Genomic DNA, 19208 nt, shown 5'->3' with positions numbered 1-19208 from the left:
GAGAAGATCCATGGGACCGAGTGCACTCGCTCCACTGTGCCGGGGGTGAAGCCGGTATCCTGGCACAGAGGCCAGGCAATAGCCGTGGAGATGCCGGGACTTCCAGGGACGTCGGTGCGGTGGTAAGCGGGGAGTTGCAGCCTCGCCCAGCGGACAGGAATGAAGTCAGCGGATGGAGCCGCCCCGAGTCCGGGGGAGCGGAGAATCTTGCGCTTCCTCAGCACCGCCCCTCCCACAGCACAGCCCCTCCCACAGCACAGCCCCTCCCTCAGCACAGCCCCTCCCTCAGCACCGCCCCTCCCTCAGCACCGCCCCTCCCTCAGCACAGCCCCTCCCTCATCACAGCCCCTCCCTCAGCACAGCCCCTCCCTCAGCACAGCCCCTCCCACAGCACAGCCCCTCCCTCAGCACCGCCCCTCCCACAGCACAGCCCCTCCCTCAGCACCGCTCCCTGGCATTTCTCTGCTTGCAAGGCGTCTATTCGCTGTGAAAATGTGGGATTCGTGCAAACTTGAGAAAATAAGACAAACACGATCGAGCCTTGTACATACACACAGGCAGGAACGGTTGTACATGGGGTATAATATAGGGGACACCATGTATTGATACGCGGCAGGTGTTGAGATCTTCTGAAGTTGGACCTACTATAGAAATCTAGATGAATGATTGATCTGTGCATCTGTTAGGGGCTGGAATAAGCATAAATACTGACAGAGGGGTGTGGACAGCACTGGCCTGTCCCACCCTGCAACGTCCCCATAGCGCAACACAATGACCCTCTCCCCCCCCCCCCCCTCCCCACCCCACCCCCCACACACACACGTGTGGCTCCCTCAACTCTTTAGCAATAACAAAAGTGCCGGAGAAAAATTGAACGTCGCCTATCCATTCCCTCCACAGATGCTGCCTGACCCGCTGTGTTCCTCCATAACTTTGTGTTTTGCACAGGATTCCAGCATCTGCAGTTCCTTGTGTCTCCCTCAGATCTTAGTCTGAAACGCATGTGGCCCACGAGGTTCCCTCCAAGCCTCGGGGAATAAGTGTCGGTAACATTGAGCACCCCCGCCCTCACGTTGTATACTTTCTTACAGTATACAAGGAGACGAATCGGCCAATTGAGCTCGGGCTAACTCTCCGATCAATCCCACCCCAACTCCCCAGGACCGGCCTCTCTCGCGTCCACAGTGCTGGGGTGAAGACAAGGGAGACAGATAATTCAATAAAATGTTATTCAATAGAATAAAAATCTTCGTTTATTTTTTAATTTAATTACACAATTTGTTAAATAGAATGGAATGAGTTAGATATTTTAAGTACAGTTGATGCAGTCCAGTATATTTGATGCTTCCACACGATGGCCTGAGGGTTACCATGAGAGAGAGAAAGTTGTCATTTCCTGATGAATTTTGAAATCTGTAGCGAGAGCAGTTGTAGAGTTCAGGGATGATTAGACAGAATGACTCAGCATTTGTCTGCTCACCTGCGCGCTCAGGATTCGCACATTCCTCACTTGGTGTAACCTTTCACCATCTGCAGTTCATCCACGGGTTGCCATTTCTGACTGACGGTCATGAGCTACCAAAGAGAAAAACGGCACGCCTTTAATCGTTCCGCGAAACAAGCGTCGTGGCACAGATGTACATAAACAATTGTACTGTCATCGGCAGCGAAACTGCACTGATCCAGTGTGAGAGCCAGTGGCCATTGGACCGGTCTCTGGACTGAGGTGGAAGTCGGATGTTTGAAGGAGCGGGTGGGGGATTGAGGTCCCGCCTGTGTGATTTAAGTCTTCTATCACAGGCTCAGGTCGTTCTCTGAACACTAGTGATGGGTATACGGAACGAACTGCCAGTCAGAACGAACCCCCCCCCCCCCCCTCCCCCCTCCCCCCACACACACAACAAAACGCTCCCATTGTGTATGTGTCCTTTACCCCAACTTCATCGCCGCCACGTTCCGGGTCATTCTGGTTAACAAACTGTTACACAGGCATTAGGCCGGGGGCCGGAGGACACATTTCCGACCAGTTGACTTTATTTCCTGAGACAGTGGAATGAAACAGGCTGGGCCACCACTGACTTCGAACGCCACATTTGGATCCGTGACCCACATTTGGAGCATTGCCCTATCCTCCTCTGGAACCCTGTGGACACAGTTCTGATGCAGGATCCCAACCCGAAACGCCGACCATGTATCTGTCTCCACAGATGCTGCCCGACCCGCTGAGTATTTCCAGCAGTTTTACTCTGCTCCAGTTTCCAGCATATGTATCTCGAGAAATTCCCCACATAACTAGCGCGTCCACAGGTGCAACCCAAACCCAACACTAAATGCTGTTGGTGCGGCACTTCCTCGGCGCCTCCCCCCTCCCACAGTGCGCGGCTCCCTCACACCTGGGTCTGAAGCTCTCATCTCCCGCGAGGTTCCCTCCAAACCCCATCAGGCCTCCGAGAGCATTTGTCCGCCCACCCTCCCTTTCCTCGCAATACACAAGGAGGCCTTTCGGCCAATAGTGCTCATTCCACCCTCCCATCAATCCCACCCCCAAGGACTGGTCTCTTGCACAAATCCATCGGAGCCACCAGCTTCTCCCCCTCACCCACATTTGGGGAATTCACAGCGGCCGATTAACCCACACCGTCGTTGGAGGAAAGCGAGCTCCTGGAGAGGAGGGGGTAACGCGGTGACACGGGAACATGCAAACCCCACGCAGACAGCATCGGAGGGCGGGATCGAACCCGCGCCACCAGCGCTGGGAAACAGCGGCCCTCCCGCGGCGCCATCACTGACGCACCGGCACAGCCCCGCCCCCCCTGTTGTCCAGGAACTCCCTTTTCTCTCGCCAACATCCTTTTCCATCGGCCATCGCCTCTCTTGACAGTAAAAGCAAACTTCATCACCTCCTCGAGTCTCGCTCCACCCCCCTCCGCCCGTCCTCGCCACCCCTTCCAGTTACTCCCTCTAATCTCCCTCCTCCCATCCCCGCTCTCGTCTCCTCCCATCCCCGCCCCCCCCCCCTCTCCGTCCTTTCCTCATCCTCCCATCCTCGTTCCTCCCTCTAATCCTCGCTCCCCCTCTCCATGCCCGTTCCACCCATCCTCCAACCCCGCTCCTCCCTTCTCATCCCCTTAATCTGCCATATCCCTCCTTTGCCCCACCACCTCAATACTCCTCCCCCCCTCTCCCTTCTCCATCTCTTCCATCACCCCCCCCCCCCCCCCCCCCCCTCCCCCCCTCCTCCGCTCTCCAGCCGCGGCCCCACCAGTCTGGTCACCAGGATACTCTTACATCAAGATGTTGCCCAACACCGCGACCAGCCCGCTCCGGGAATCAGTGACTCAGCCGCTTTCCCGTCAAATGTTATAAAGTCAGAGCTATGAGGTTACCTTCTGGGGTTTGGTCGGGTCTATGTTCTCCCATGGGGTAGGATTGTGCTTCTTGTCGATTCTAAATAGAGAGAAATGAACTTCAGAAATGTTTTATCATCCAAAAAGTATCCGATCGCACGGCTGGTGTAAAATGCGGCTTCACTCATTTGTAGTCACCTGGACCACTCGCCGCACACAAACACTCCCACGTGTATACATACACCCACTCACCCACAAACACACACTCTACAGACAGACAGACACACCAGACACACACTGTCTCTACCCCCCCCCCCCCCATACACACCCTACAGACACACCCAGACCTACACTGTTTTAATGCTGAGTGATGCTCTACCTAGAGCGTTTTTAGTGTACTACATCCAGATCCTGACCCCCCCCCCCCACCCCCAAACACACACGTCTAGACAAACACACACAGACCGGAAACCCCCAACGCGCACCCCAACATACAGACACATCCTTGAACACATACATAGTGATGCTTGTTGCACTTCAACATCTGCAACAGGTCCCCGGCCCCTGTCTCCCGGCCGGGACCGGATACTTACATGACATCGCTCTTGGTGACGAGGAAGTAAATGCCGGCGCTGGTACAGAACGAGGCGGCGGTGGTCATCAGGGCGATCAGGGGGATGAGCTGCGGGACAGACGGCATCGGTCACCAAGGGCTCCGACTGCGGCACCGGAGCCCGATTCAAAAGCAACGGTTCTAACAGAAGCGGTTGATCGGCTGCTGCAAAGACCCAACACCCGGGGAAAGTCAACAACAGCGGACCGGGCGAAGCTCAGTGCGCCGGGCAGCGGGTGTAGAGGGAGGACTGCGGCCAAGAAACGGACTGAGCTGTCGGGGAGAAGAGGGGGAGACAGGCCGAGCGGCAACAGTGGTTCGGGAACAGACCGGGGGGTGATAGAGATGGAGCGGTCGATGGCATAAGGGAGACGGGCCGATAGGCCATAATGGGGGGGGATGCTGTCGATGGGCCGATCGGTCCGGTGGGTCACGGAGACGGGCTGGGCGTGATAGAAACATAGAAAATAGGTGCAGGAGTAGGTACCCGTTCCTGCTTTCTCCCCGTAGCCCTTGATTCTGTTAGTCCCAAGAGCTAAATCTAACTCTTTCTGATGGAGGGGACGGGCCGAGTGGTCAGGGAGGATAGGGCGATCGGAGGGGGTGGGTGGGGTTGGTTCACCTCCTTCCTCCGGCGGACCATCGTGAAAAACTTCGACATCTTCGCAGCGCTTGTCCCGATGATACCGGAAAATGAGAAACTAGCGTCGTAGCCTAGTTTAGAAACTCCGGTCACAACCAAAGATCACAATTGGCCCCGCCCACCCCTCTGGTCGCCCCGCCCTCTCCCATGATAGCCCCGCCTACTCCACCTGAGTTCAGCAGCGACGAGACTCCGGTCACGTCCACAGCAGGGACGGAGGGTGGAACTACTGGGGCGGGGCAAGGCCGCGAGGGCTAAAGTGCAGGTGGAGGAAGTCATAGTCATATTTCCGCAGCTGTGTTAGTTTTCCAGCATTTGGCCCCTGGCCCAGGAACTTATCACTCAGATCCCCTCTACATCACTACTTTATTTTAAACAAATATTATCTATAGCTACTATGGGAAATATAGGTTCTTGCGGAATACCATATCTATATTCCTCATAATTTCATACACTTTTAATATGTCCCCTCTTAAGCCACTCCACTTTAGGGAAAACAGACCCAGCTTCAAATTAAGGGAAGTGGTGATGGAAAAGGTATATGGGAGAGAAGGGGTGAAGGAAAGGTTATGGGGTACGAGAAGCTGAGGAGTATTGGAATGAGATGCTAAGAGGGAGAGATATGCAGGGAGGAGTATGTGAACATTGTGGGATGTAGAGAAGGGGTGTACATAATGGTAGGGGACAAAGTTGCAGGAAGGGAAGGGATTGTGGAAGAGACATGGAATGGAGATGGAAAGAGGGGAAGTGGTGTTGTGGAAAAGAGGTGGGAAGGAGTGAGTTGTGGGGAGAGGAAGGGTGTGTGCAGGGGGTATGGAGAGGGGAGGGTGCTTTGGTGAGTTGAAACCCAAGCCATGATTGTGAGGATCCCAGTAATGGGTTTTGGTTGTCTAACATGGTAAAGTCAATCCCATCCCTTCAGGGACTGGTTCATGTTAAATTCTGTGTTGTATTGTGTTCTTTTTACCTGTATGGCTGTATGGCAACTCAAATCTCACTGTACCAATTGGTGCATGTGGCAATAAATGTAACCGGAACTAGATTGCAGTTATTGCTCAGATATAGGTGCACCATCAGAATCATTCTTGTAATTTGCCCGAGCCCCCCATCATCATCCTTGAGGACCTCATGTCCCATGGCATCTCCCACCTACCAAACGGCAGATCAGTGGGATACAGGTGCAAGGGCCTCAACATTGCCTCCGGGTCCCCGGTCTCATGACATCATGAGAAACATAACAAAGGAAACCGCCTTCTAGTTACCACTCACCATTCATCATTCCCTCTCAATTGCTTAATGAGGGCTCCTCCATGTTGAACAACAAGATTTAGCTCTTAGGGCGAAGTGAATCAAGAGATATGGGGGGATCAGGGTACTGATTTTGGATGATTAGCCATGATCATATTGAATGGTGATGCTGGCACAAAGGGCCGAATGGCCTACTCCTGCATCTACTTTCTATGTTTCTAAAGCAGTACTGAAACTAGCAAAAGTACAGAATGTTGTATCTCTAGGGACTGTCCACCCCCAGCAGGATTTTGTAGCACCATCCCAGACTAAACTGGCAGAGGCATGAAGGACGGAGTAGTCAGAATGAGTCGATAGCAGATGGTGATGATCCAACCTAGCTTTGTCCAATCCTGTCTACCTGTAGTAAATACATCTGTCCATTCCCACACTGACAGCTTCAATTGACAGACAGGGAGATTTCACAAATTTTACAATATTTTTATTTTACTAACTCCAGAAGGGCAATGAAAGTGGTTGGAGTGTTGGATTCAGATTGAGTGTCCTGCAAGGATTCCAGTGCCAGTTTAAACCATTGCTAGCATGATGTACAAGACCAGTGTCCTGGACGTTTAAGGAACAGCAATGGAGACATCTCAGGACATGTATTTTGGAAGATTTGCAGAGCAATACAAGTGGGTCCTACCAGAGCTCTCTACATTTAGATATCAGAATATTTTTGTGTTACCTTTCACCTCCACCCTCAATGACCTCCATCCATCGGTTACCTTCCCTCGGTACATCAACTGAATTTACTAAATTTCACCTCTTTTTCTGCTTCTTTGTCTAGTTTGGGTTGAATTTGTTCAGTTAAACGTTCCTGCCTTCCTCTTTCTGGTAGCCGATGGTAATATAATAATAATAATAATAAATTTTATTTTCGGGCGCCTTTCAAATCTCAAGGACACCGTACAAAGATTAACAGAAGAGAAAAAACCATATAGTCTGAGAAAAATAAATAATAAGGACATCATCAATATACAAATTAAAGATAGAAATCGCTCCAAAGACACAAAATCAAAAAACACAATGTGAAGAGAGAGCAGCGGCAGCTAAAGCGCGCTAGCGTCCACTCTCCCTTCCGACAGCCATCTTGGACACAGACTAACATAGTAACTACATACAAAAAAATCATCCCCCCACAGTGGTTACCACTGTGGGGGAAGGCACAGAGTCCAGTCCCCAACCCCAGTTCTCCCAAAAGTCAGGCCTATTGAGGCCACCGCTATTGCCTCTACGGAGGCCCGCTGTTCCTGGCCGTTCTGGCCGGGTGGAGTTGCCCCGGCTTAGGGAGAGTCCTCAGTGGCTGGGCCACCTGGAACGGCCGCTTCCTAGCAGGGGATTGTCGGCTCCGCAGACCCGCAGCCCGGAGGTGTTGAACACGGCGGTCACAGCTCACCGGAGCTGCAGCGCGTCGACCCAGCGTGGCGACCCAGGCAAGGCATCGCCCGCTCCGCTCCACGATAGCGTTCCAGCGCTGTGCCGCCAACGAAGCTGAGGTGCTGGGCAGTCCCCGCCAGGAAACGGCGCTCCAAGCCCGCTGGTAGGCCACGAGGACTGGTCGACGGGCAGCCCGGAGAAAAAGCTGCCTCACCGACCAGGTAGGGACCTAGAAGTAAGATTACCTCCTTCCCCCCACATTAAGAAGTCCATTTCTCCTACAAACGAAAAACAAGACTTACTAAAAAACTGGGGGAAAAATGGATTAAACGGACGGCTTCTGGTTAGCAGCCGTTCCCCAAGATGGCTCCTCCGCCCAGCTGCTCTTTCCCTCATTCTTATCAGAGACTCCATCTCTCTCTACACCTTCCTCAAAGTCACAAGCAACTTGCATTTATCATCCATCCCAAATCTTTTTCAAGCTCACTTTCCCAGCACATTGCTCTGCAGATTACGTCTCATGTAGCATTGTGGCATCCACACTAAGGTAAACATAAACTCTTTTTTGCAGAGCACGCTAATGCAATGCCTCAAGGTCTTCTTTTGTAGACTTCACCCTCCATCCATCATGCCTCACACGTGCCCTGTAGAACAGCCGTGGAAAAGCCCAAGATTCTGAGACTCTCAATGTAGACCGCTTCGTTCGAAACTCACCATTCTTTCTCACTTAAATTGTCACAACAAATTCCATCACAATTACAACTGCATTCTTTAGATATTTAATATTTTTTTACAATTCTATTTTCTACTTTATAAAGTCACACTTACAGATTGAAGTATAAAAAAGACTTCTACATTTATACAAAATAAAACATAATAAATCTTTAAGCAGTTGTGATTCTTTTGTCCATGGCTGAACCAGTGATTTGGCAAAAGGTCAAAGGTTACATACTCTGGAATCAATGGTCACATTCCTGGGTTCTTAGCTGAGAACAGGTTGCAGTAAAAGTCAAAGTGCTGGTCAGTTAGTGAAGGTTGAAAACTCTGAAGAGAGTTCATGAAGTGCATTTGTGTCACTGCGGCAGCATCAAGCCCATTTTCTTGTAGAGACAATAACGCAGCCTGTCAGAGGAATAAAAGATGAAAATTAAACATCTGACGACTCTGTGGTATAAGTTACAGGACACATAGAGGTGCCCGCACAGCCCAGGCCAGTCTGGGGACATAATCATGCCAACCTGGAGCTGTTGTGTCAGAGAGGGGATGGGCCAGAGGAGGTGGTGGTGGAATAAATGGGACTGAGGGGCAAGGTTTTTGAGATCAAGAAGTGGGGCTTTCCCAAGGTTGACTGGAAGCCCCAAGTGACTGATTACACTGGGAACATTGAATGAAGAACAAGGAAGTTGAAACCGAAAGTGAAACACAAATTCTTGCAACAATTCCAAGAAGTTCAGCAGCAGAGTAATAAACAAGTGCAGAGTGCAACAAACCGAACAAGAGTTTGTTCCCAGGTCAGTGCAGCTGGTGTCCTTCAACTGACTACTTCACTCTACAGATGCTGCCTGACTCACTGAATTCCTCCAGCACTTTGTTGTCTGGTCGATAATCTAGAGGGCTGGACTAATCTCGTAATACAGCAGAGAGCATAAATTTATAAATTGTAATTTTTCTCACAGGAGATAATGGGTACAAACAGCTGATATTTAGTGTCCACCCCTAACCATGCCTGAACTGAGGAAGCAGTTTAAAGTTGTTGGATCCGGATTCGTGGGTGACAGAAAGGGTGAGGACGGCAGACTTTCTCTCACAGAAATTAATGAACCAGCTGTGATTAAGACAATTTGGTGGTTTCACTATTATCAATCCTGAGATTAATTTAATTCCAGATTCACTTAATTAATTAAAGTTAAATGTCTTGTAGCCATGGAGGGATTCAGAGCATCACACTGAATCAATGGTCTGCACTCCAGATACCCATGCAATGGTGTAACCACTTCATGGTCATCCTCATCTACCTCTTCTGTACTAAATTCTGGAATTAAAAGCTGGTGTCTGTGCTGCAATGATTCGATGGGCTTGTGTGGTCAGGGAAGGAAACCTGGTGTCTTTACCCCGTGGGCAATGCAGTACCCACAGCAATGAAATGGGCCGCATTCCCTCAGTGATGACAAAACATCACATTGACCCCACAATCTGTACTCTGCAGTGGTTGCCTTCTGGATAGTCAGCGGATCCAACCTTCCCAGCAATGCCCACATACCATGTCTAAATAAAGTCACGCTGCCAGAGGACTGGCACTGGCCTGCTGAGGCGGATAGCTGCCTGGCAAACTGTCAGCTCCAGAGCCAACCTTGAGACCACAATTACTGGCTGGAGATTAAGGAATGACACACTGTGCTGCAGAGCCAATATTGGGAGTGAATGTGGGTGCAAGCAGGGGGTCAGCAATTATTTTTCTCAAACCTATGTTGGATTATAAGAAAAGTAATCAAGTGGATAGTAATTAAGATGGCAGATTTATACAGTTACAGAACTCAGCAGCCACACAGAGAAGCAATCCGCAGATATGCATGCCAGGTATGCTTAGGTTAGTTTCAGATTTTCATTATCCGCAACAATTTAGATATATGCAGAGGACTTCAGTAGATTTGCAAAGTATTGCAATGGCTAGAGGATGTGTTGTGATAACAGTAAATGCCTCAAGAAAATGGCTGTTTCACCATAACACAGCAGCAGCAATCATTGAGTTACACCACCTCAACCTGTGCATTCACCTCAGGTAAGCAGACAGTAGAGTTACAGTTCTCTTGCTGTGTTTCAGCAAACTGAATGCATCTGCCAATTTCCCCAACGATGTTCACATCCCACGTAAGCAGTTATACTGCCCCTGGGACGAGGCATTATAAACTAACGGCATGACAAACTCACTGCAGTGCCTGACGTCTGAGGACACTTATGGTTCCAACTCAGCATTGCTTTGCTAGTTTAAGGTACATGTAGCTCCAGCCTTGTCTGACCTGCACCACAATACACATTTCTCTGTTCACTCAAAATCTAAAATGCATCTCTACTTCCCTTTAAAGAGTTTGTTTTTACATTTTTGCCCTTTCCCTGTTCGGCTGCCCTGATAATGGCTGCCTGTAAACCCTCGCTTGATACACAGAGTGAAAGACCTGGCCCGACTCCCAATCCGGCCACTACAATCCCATGCTGTCAGCGCAGACTCACCTCCTTGCACAAATTCTGTAAATCTGCTCCAGTAAATCCTGCAGTCACAGCTCCTAGCTCCTTCAGGCACACGCCATCCAGTGGCGTTTTGGAAGTGCAGATCCTCAGAATGGAAAGTCTTGCCTAACGTGTAAAAAATGTTAATTAGTAACCAAGAAAAACAGTGTAGAGATGATCACAATACAAATTGACCACTATCTAAACACTTTCACTGAAAATGTGATCATCTGATCATTTCTTGTTGTTTTTGGAAAATTATTATACACAGGCGCTGATATATTACTGTGTCAGTGAGGTTTGGAAATACTTTATATAAACACAGGACTGTCCTAAGCGTGACATACAAACGTGCCAATTAAAGGCAGAAGTGTAGTACACCTTTATCCACAGCTCTTTGTGTCTTCAAAAAACTCCAATAAATTGGCCACACGTGATTTCTCTTCCCTCCCCGTTGTGTTGACCTGATCATACCGATTTGTTTGCAAGTGCTTTGCTATGACATTTTAATAATAGCGTTTAACGTTTTTCCAATGACAGATGTTAAAACTGACAGGACCGTAATTTCCTGTTTTCTGCCTCCCTCCCATTTTGAATAAAGTACATTTTCTACTTTCAAAACTAATGCAACCGTCCCTGGAATTAGGAAGTTAAGAAAAATTGAAACCTATGGGTCAACCATCTACTGTTTTTTAAGGGCTTTTCCAGGACACAGTGACCCATATGTCATCAACTCCAACAAGTCGCTCGGATGATTGTTATTTTCCGACTTGCTCTCTGTTCCCGATTCTGGAATTTGAGCTATCTCTAATAGCTGTGCTCTGCAATGGTTTATCAAATGGTGGCCACTTTAGCAAAACATTCAATGGAACTTTATTTATCCCAAGAGGAAAATTGATCTGCCAACAGCCATAAAAACACAAAATATATAAAGCATGAAATTAAAGTGACGAGTGGAAAGTACAGAAGTGCATCATCAACATCTCTTGAACATACTCGCCTCTTCATCTGGGGGTGGAACATAGATGATTTGATCAAAGCGGCCAGGTCGCAGTAAAGCATCGTCCAAGAGATCTGGTCGATTCGTAGCAGCAATCACAATGACGCCTTTGTTACAAATTTCCTGAAACTCTATCTAAGGGATAATAACAGTTCAATTATCCTCAAACAATAACAACAGCGTACTGATGAAATATCATTGCTTAAAATCTGTCATAGAATTACAAGATTATGCAATTCCTACCTACAAGATTATTATATTTCGTAAGAGTTTAGGCATAACGGATCGAACCATGGGGTTCATGAAGTATAGATGCCTTCATTTTAGAGGAATGAGCACACAAACTTTCTCATTCAGTTCTATTTTAAATCACTTGGCCCTTTGTACTACATTTCTTGGTCTTTTGCTTTGCCGACATGCATGCTATTCACTTGTGATTATAGATTTATGTATTATTCATTTTGGGAATTTTGCTATTGCGGAATAGCCAGCATTTAGTGCCCATATCCCCTTAAGAAAGTGGTGATGTTCGAACTTGCTGAGTTCTGGAATTCATACCTAGTAAACAAGTAAAGATGGTGATATAGTTCCAAATCAGGATAGTACCCCTGCTGGGGGGAAGCAGCTGAGCCGCCCCCTGCTCGTCCACCGAAAACCAGAGACTGGGAGGATGGAGCCGGTGATGACAACAGATGTGACAGGCGAGGTGCAAAGCCGGTGGGAGAGGGAACCGTGGTCTGGCTCACTGCGTACTCAAGGTCGGCTGCAGGAGACACCCCCGGGGCATAAAGGTAAGATAGGCGAGGAGAGGGACGTTGCGCCCAAAGAAGGCGACAGCTTGGGCCCGCAGCAACTTGCCTGGATTCGGCAACGCTCGAGAATTAGAGTAAGAACTAGAGTGCGGACTGGACTTTGAAAAGGGCGACAAAACATGGCGCATAATACATGCGGGCTCAGTAGACTATTTCTGTACACTTTGCTAATCAGGGTTGTACTGGCAATACTTTACTCTACTGCATGCAAGAAAAGACTTTCACTGTGCATTTGCACGTGACAATAAAAGCAGCATTGAACTCGCGTGGTGGTGTTCCACATGCCTTTTGCCCTCATCCTGCTTGGTGGCCCATGCTGCTGGTTTGAGGGGTGATTTAGGATACTCTAGGCAAGTAAATGCAGTACTGCGTGCAATTACAGCAGTTGTTCCAGCTTCTCCCCATCAAACAGATGAATACAACTTGGCTTGACTTTAATACAATGTTATTTCTATTCATTTGTTTTGGGAAGTGAGCATCACTGGCAAAGCCCAAATTTGGTCCGTCTCCAACTACCCCCAAAGTGGTGGTGAGTTACCCTTTTGAATCACTGCAGTCCATCTGGTCCAGCGCTGACTCAAAATACTGGACAGAAGGTTCCCGACCCGAAACACCATCTATCCATATTCTCCAGGGATGCTGCCTGACCCACTGGGTTACTGCAGCATTTTTGTGTCTTTCCTTGGTAAACCAGTATGTGCAGTTCCTTGTTTCTACACACTTCCAGTGCTGTCGGGAAAATCCCAGAAGATAGGCCAGCAATGATAAAGGACAAAACATTTCCTATGCCTGACTTTCCCCAATCGACATCCATGGTTCCTTTACCTCACCAGGTTTAAGTCCTGGAGCTCACTCACCAACAGCAGTGTGGGACACCCTCACCTGAAGGACTGCAATGGTTGAAGGCAGCTGTCCATCAACCTCTGAATGCTGACTTGCTAATGATGCCCTCTTCCCAAAAGATAAATAAATGAACAAAATAATGACAGCTGAAGCAAAGACTGAGACACAGTGAACAACCTCTCCTGCGTTCTTTTATTCTAGGATTCTGACACCATATTCTTTCCAAAGCCGCTTTACTATCTTACCAACCTCTTTCTAGAGTCTGTTTGAATCAAATCTTTATTTTCCAAGTTCCAACAATCCATTTCAGGTTGCATTTTACTCTTTTGATTACAAAAACGGGATTAAAATTTGCATCCGTCACTCAACACACGTTTGGCTGCTTTAATCTTTCACCTTTCTTGCCTGTTCCTCAGATTGATCCCCTTCACACGTCAGCATGCTCTTGCCAGTTCCTCTTCTCTCAGCCAGCGGGGATCCAATTCCATCCATCTCGTTGAGAAGGACAGACAGTACTCGCTGCTGTACACTGTGGCCACTTGCAATGTCCCCCGACCGAGACCCAACTATTGAGTCAATCTCATCCAAGAACAGGATTGATGGAGCGGCAGCTCGAGCCTGGCGAAAGACCTGCACTCGAAACACAACAGGATGGAAGTGAGAGAAAGGATAGGGATGGGGCCAGCCAACCAGTAGACAGTCACACAGAACAAGCAAGCAGCTGGACAGTGGATGGCCAAATCTCCCCAAATATAAAGGGACTGTATGACATCTATCACATTATGAGCATTGATTACCCAAGGAATATGCAGCAAATGCTTTACTGCCGAAAGTGAGGTCCACGTTGCAACAACTCGCAACATAGCCAGCCCGGAGCAGAGGACAGTAAATGCTCACCTCAGACAACGCCTTTTCAGAATCACCCACAAAGGGGGAGAAGAGCTCAGCCCCACTGACCGACAGCAAGGAGCACCGGCAGCTGGAGGCCGTGGCCTTCACCAACGTGGTCTTTGCACATCCTGGTGGTCCATACAGGAGGATACCTCGACAAGGCCTCAGTCCCATCCTCACAAACGCTTCCGGGTACATCAGTGGCCACTCGACACTCTGCCAGAAGCAATGCCAAAGTGGTCAAACTCTGCTGAGAGACAGAGAGCAAGAGGGAGAGAGACAGAGACACGTATAGACAGAAACACATACAGAAATCCCAGAATAATATGGATGCACAAAGAGAGAAAGAGCAGCAGAGGGAGAATTAAATTGGTTTGAAGCAGATGGGCAAGGGGAGGGTTTGATGAACTTTACCTGCCTTAGTTTCAACTTGATATCATCCAAACCTCCGACCTGGTCCCAGGGCACGGGTCTGAAGTCAGTCAGGCCAATGCTGCTCCGCAGAGAGGAAGGGAACACGATCTTCAGCGCCTCCTGGAAGTCTGCCAGTGTAATCCGCTGCTTCACCGAGCTCTTCCTCAAAAAAATCAGAAGTTTAGAAAATAAGTGATTTCAACAAACAAGCAATGTTGGAGGATTGGCAAAGTACCTGGCATACTGCTAACTCAGGGATATATAGTACAGCATAGCATAAAGTAGATGGGGAGGAGGAGAAGGCTACTTCAGAGAACATTGACCTACAACAGTTCCCTGGTCTATGTAATGACCTGTTAACAAACCATTTAATGATACTTTATTGTCACATGTACCTAGGTACAGCGAAAATCTTTGTTTTTGCATACAATGTACAAAGTACGTAAAGAGTCGCCATGTAGTCGACAAAGTCCTCATTATAACCCAAAGGTCCCTCTTTCCCCCCCCCCACCCGTTCTTGGCTACCTCTCCTGTCTCTCCTCTCCGGTCCTTCAACCTTTGTGCCCCATGGGGGGGGTGGGGGGGCGCCTCCTGAGACTAGAAAAACTTGCAACGATTCCCAACTTAAGTGGTCTGCCAGTACTAGTTCTGACCCAGTCCCATGTGTTTGGAGGTGGGATACTGTCGAGGCATTCCCACCCTGTGAGCAGAGAGCCGGCGTAAAACCTATAAGTCTGGACATCAATGTGGCCGAATCCTGGAGCTTTACATTTATTTTCCAGAGCCTGTTTCCTGGGAAGGCTGGCATTTAATGCCCAATCCCAAATGCCTGAGGCGAAGATGGTGAATTGCCTTCTTGAACCACTGCTGTCCTTCTGGTCAAGGTACTCCCACAGTACTGTTGAAGAGGGAGTTCCAGGATTTTGAGCCAGCATTGACAAATGGGGATACACCTCCACGATGTGTGTGACTCGGAAGGTATCTTATAACAGGACAGTCAGTCTCTGGCCTGTTCCTGTAACCACTGTATTTTCATGGCTGTTTCTGTGACTTTCTGGAGACAGTGATCCTCCTCGGGATACTGATGGTGAACGAGTCAACGACAGTAAAACCAATGAACATCACAATTGGGTTGCTCAATTCTCACTTGCTAAGATGCTCATTTGTGAAATGATTACAGGTCAGACGTTGATAGGCACTGTCAGCTCACACCGGAATATTGTCTAGGTCTTGCTACATGAACTAAGCTGAGCTGCTTCTAATGGAACTGAACTAATCATCTGAGAAGTTGCAATGGAAGGTCTGCAGAGGCAGCTGAAAACATTTGAGTCCAGCAAACGGTTCTGAGGCAGGGACACTTGACCTGCGATAGCCTCAACCATCAATTCTACATCATTTTGCACGATTCTGGTTTGCTTAAATCTCACACTCACTCCACTGGGTAGGTGGATGCCTCTGCACCCAGCCTCAAGGTTTCATGGTCAGTTTATTGTCACATGTACCACTTAAGGGGCCTGGGTGTTTCTGGCAGTTTGTTTATCTCCATACCTGGGAACTGCGCCTGATGACCTGCAGTGCGGCCTCTCGACACAGGGCTGTCAGGTCAGCCCCAACGTAGCCACTTGTTGCTTCCGCCAGCCAGGACACATTAACATCAGCGCTCAGAGGCATCGGGGCAGTGACTGCTTCCAAAATGGATTGGCGTTGCAACATAGTAGGGACTCCGATTGTGATCTGGAGGAAGGAACAGAAGTGGGTGACCGAGTCTGATGCTGAGTGCAAAAATGTAATAGTAAAACAACCGGCAAGACGGGATGCGACTGAACCAAGAAATGAGGAAGTCAGTGGATGCACTGCTGCAACCAGGGAAGGGGGCACATTTACTGCTCAAACAGGTTGAATGGATGGAGCAAGGTGGCTGGGGCAAGACCCAGTTCTGATATATAGAAACCCAATTCTCCCCTCATTGTGTCACTAGTGAAAGTGGAAACACAGAAAACATGGTTGCATGAAGAGCAGGACTGGCAGCAATTGTTCCAGGGTGGTGTTTCGTAGGTGTTGGTGCTGGGAGCTTTGCTGTTTGTGATGTATATAAACAATTTGAATGGAAATGAAAACAGACCGATTAGCAAGTTTACTGATGACACAAAAACTATGGGAGTTTGTAAAAAGATTCACGAGGAAATAAAGCTGTTGGTGATGTGGGTGAAGAAATGGTAGATGGAGCCTAATACGTAGATGCGAGGTGTTGCACTTTGAAAGGTAAAATGCAAGGAGAAAGTATATAATAAATAGCAGGGCCCTTAGCAGTATTGAGGGGATACAAATCCATAGCTCCCTGCAGATGACAACACAAGCAGACAAGGTGGTAAAGAAGGTGGAAGCATGCTCGTGTTGGGACATGGAGTATAATAGCCACAAAGTCAAGTTGCAGCTGCTTAAAACTTTGTTTTGACAAATTTGGAGTATCATGTACAGTTCTGGAAACCACATTACAGAATGGATATGGAGGCCTTGGAGGACACAGAAGAGGTTCACGAGGATGTTGCCTGGATCAGAGCGTATAAGCAGTAAGGAAATCATATGACAATAAAATACTCCTGACTCATGAGAAACTATCATTGTGTCAAACTATCACATTCGCATCAATCATATGCTGGGATCTTTTCACAACTATTCAGTCGTAGGGGCAATGAGTTGTATTGCGAAATATAGCCGTATTATTTTAGATGGGCAAACATCTCGGGCTGGACACACTGGGCCAAAGGGCCCGTTTAGGTGCTGTACTAAATAAACAGCATACCAAGTTTCACAGAACATTATTGGTTTAATATTTCTGACAAACGTACAGCTCGAGAAATTGTTTACACTTTCCTCCGCTACATTTGAAATCATGTTCCCCACCTGCTGCACCTCTAACTCGACCCATGTACAGGCAACCACTGGTTCCAGGTGAAGCTTGCACTGGTCTTGAATGCGACCAACGACTAAAGTAACCAACAGACTGGCCGGAGGGAGTCCAGGGGAAAAGAGGATCAGTCCCAGCCCGAAGTCCCTACTTCTCTGGGGTGGGCTCACCCCGGCTATTGCTGTCTCCCCTCCATCCATACACCGACTCCCGCTGGACGCAACCCTCACCTCCCGATCAAATCGTCCTGGCCTCCTCAGTGCGGGGTCCAATGCCTCGGGTCTGTCCGTTGCGGCCACTAACACGAATTGCCTGCGGTCCTGCCCGTCGAGCAGGCCGAGGAGCTGCGCCAACAGCCGGTGCTCGGCGCCCTGGCTCCGACCCGCCCTGCGGGAAAACACGGCGTCCAACTGGTCGATGAAGAGCAGGCAAGGCCGACGCTCGGCCGCGGCCCGCCCAAAGAGACGCCGGAGGCGGCGCTCGCTGTCCCCGGGCCGCGGCCCGAGCAAGGCTGAGGCTGAAGCCTCCAGCACCGTGGCGCCCAGCTCCCGGGCCAGGCAGTGCAGCAGCCGGGTCTTGCCCACGCCCGATGGCCCGAGCAGCAGCACGCCCCGCGGGCAGTCCAGGCCCAGGCGCGCCGACGTCTTGGGGTAGAGGAGCGGCCAGGCCAGCGCCTCCCGCAGGGAGGTGAGAACAGGCTCGGGCCCCGGCCCCGGTGCCTCGGGCGGGGCTCGGCACTCGGCCCGGTACTGATCCAAACTCAGCACCTCAGCCACCTGCACCTCTGCACCTGCCGCTAACAGAGCGGCCCCGGCGGCCGGTGGATCCAGCCAGACGACCTCGAGCTGGAGCAAGGCGCCGGGACAGGCCAAGGCCTCGGGGCCTGCTACCCGCACCACCAGCCCGGCGCTCAGGTAGACGCCCTTCAGCAGGCCGCGGATCAGCGGGAGGGGGAGCGGGGACGGACGCTCCGGGCCTTCGGGCCGCTCCGCCACCACCGCCCGCACACACACCCGCCGGGCCCTACTGCAGCCGACGGGCTGCAACTGCCCGATGCCCAGGCTTAGGCCTCGGGCCGCGCTGTCGGGGAAGCCCGGGCTGGCGCACTTGGTGTCCAGCTGCACGAAGCCGTCGGCGCGGTCAGCCCGGGGCCAGGCGGAGCAGAGGGCCAGGCCACCGGCCACGCACACCCGTAGCGGGGCACCGAGGCGCACGGCCAGCGTTGCCAGAGCCCGGGGCCCCAGGCGGCAACGCTGCGAGTCGCGGTCCCGAACATCGGGCGGCAACAGCCGCAGCTCCGGCCCCTCCATGGGGCCGTTACCTGGGTGATCGACTAGTTTCCGCCGGAAGCCTTCCCAGTTTCCGGTCGGACGATGAGCCGCATCTACAGCGACGAGCGGCTGCGGGTCGGCCCGGTGCATCGGCACCGCCTCCCCGGCTGCTGGACCCCGGCCACGGCCACACGGACACCATGGTGAGGCTCGGGGGTGGGGTGGGGGGATCTGGGGGCTGAGCGCTGCCCGCCACATACGGCCGCAGGCGGAAGATAGGAGTAAAGATGGACACAAAATGGGGAACAGGGGGACAGGCAGCACCTCTGGATATTCAAGATTCTAGAGAGTTTATTGTCATGTGTCCTAGATAGGACAATTACATTCTTACTTAGCTTCAGCACAACAGAATATACTAGGCATGAATACAGAACTGAAACTTGATCAGTCTGAAGAAGGGTTTCGGCCCGAAACGTTGCCTATTCCCTTCGCTCCATAGATGCTGCCTCACCCACTGAGTTTCTCCAGCCTCTATGTCTACCTTCCGATTTTCCGCATCTGCAGTTCCTTCTTG

At 50.1% G+C, this 19208-nt stretch overlaps 3 protein-coding genes across 3 annotated transcripts in view; 1 reads left to right on the top strand and 2 right to left on the bottom strand.

The window, feature by feature from the left end:
- Positions 1-1240: 1240 nt before the first annotated feature.
- On the bottom strand, positions 1241-4694 carry c34h15orf48 (chromosome 34 C15orf48 homolog). The gene is made up of 4 exons (XM_033050247.1): positions 4583-4694; positions 3941-4029; positions 3387-3447; positions 1241-1575 (listed from the first exon to the last, which is right to left on the bottom strand). The coding sequence occupies exons 1-4, from the start codon at positions 4619-4621 to the stop codon at positions 1507-1509; spliced, it is 258 nt and encodes an 85-aa protein (XP_032906138.1). The 5' UTR covers positions 4622-4694; the 3' UTR covers positions 1241-1506.
- A 3339-nt stretch (positions 4695-8033) lies between these two features.
- spata5l1 (spermatogenesis associated 5 like 1) lies at positions 8034-18802 on the bottom strand. The gene is made up of 8 exons (XM_033050156.1): positions 17594-18802; positions 16004-16189; positions 14456-14614; positions 14048-14257; positions 13547-13780; positions 11496-11630; positions 10499-10621; positions 8034-8392 (listed from the first exon to the last, which is right to left on the bottom strand). Exons 1-8 carry the CDS (start codon positions 18782-18784, stop codon positions 8237-8239), a joined length of 2394 nt encoding a protein of 797 aa, XP_032906047.1. The 5' UTR covers positions 18785-18802; the 3' UTR covers positions 8034-8236.
- LOC116991508 (AP-3 complex subunit sigma-2-like) overlaps positions 18713-19208 on the top strand; it is a 38880-nt gene continuing 38384 nt past the window's right edge. Inside the window, exon 1 of the mRNA XM_033050158.1 lies at positions 18713-18837. Coding sequence (XP_032906049.1) covers positions 18737-18837 — 101 coding nt within the window. The 5' untranslated portion in view covers positions 18713-18736. The remainder of the gene's footprint in view (positions 18838-19208) is intronic.

Source organism: Amblyraja radiata, chromosome 34 (genome assembly GCF_010909765.2).
Source record: "Amblyraja radiata isolate CabotCenter1 chromosome 34, sAmbRad1.1.pri, whole genome shotgun sequence".
Classification (NCBI taxonomy): Eukaryota; Metazoa; Chordata; class Chondrichthyes; order Rajiformes; family Rajidae; genus Amblyraja; species Amblyraja radiata.
Note: the sequence above shows the minus strand (reverse complement) of the source record. Positions and strands in the feature narration are given on the sequence as shown.

Excerpts from the sequence above, each read along its gene's own strand:
- c34h15orf48 (XM_033050247.1), bottom strand. The coding sequence starts at position 4,621 with ATGTCGAAGTTTTTCACGATGGTCCGCCGGAGGAAGGAG. Across the intron at positions 4,030-4,582 it reads TGGTCCGCCGGAGGAAGGAG|CTCATCCCCCTGATCGCCCT; the intron begins GTGAACCAACCC and ends TCTGTCCCGCAG. Across the intron at positions 1,576-3,386 it reads ACCCGACCAAACCCCAGAAG|CTCATGACCGTCAGTCAGAA; the intron begins GTAACCTCATAG and ends TCTCTTTGGTAG.
- spata5l1 (XM_033050156.1), bottom strand. The coding sequence starts at position 18,784 with ATGCACCGGGCCGACCCGCAGCCGCTCGTCGCTGTAGATGCGGCTCAT. Across the intron at positions 14,258-14,455 it reads TCAAGTTGAAACTAAGGCAG|AGTGTCGAGTGGCCACTGAT; the intron begins GTAAAGTTCATC and ends TGCTTCTGGCAG. Across the intron at positions 8,393-10,498 it reads TACAGAATTTGTGCAAGGAG|GCTGCGTTATTGTCTCTACA; the intron begins GTGAGTCTGCGC and ends TTCCTCTGACAG.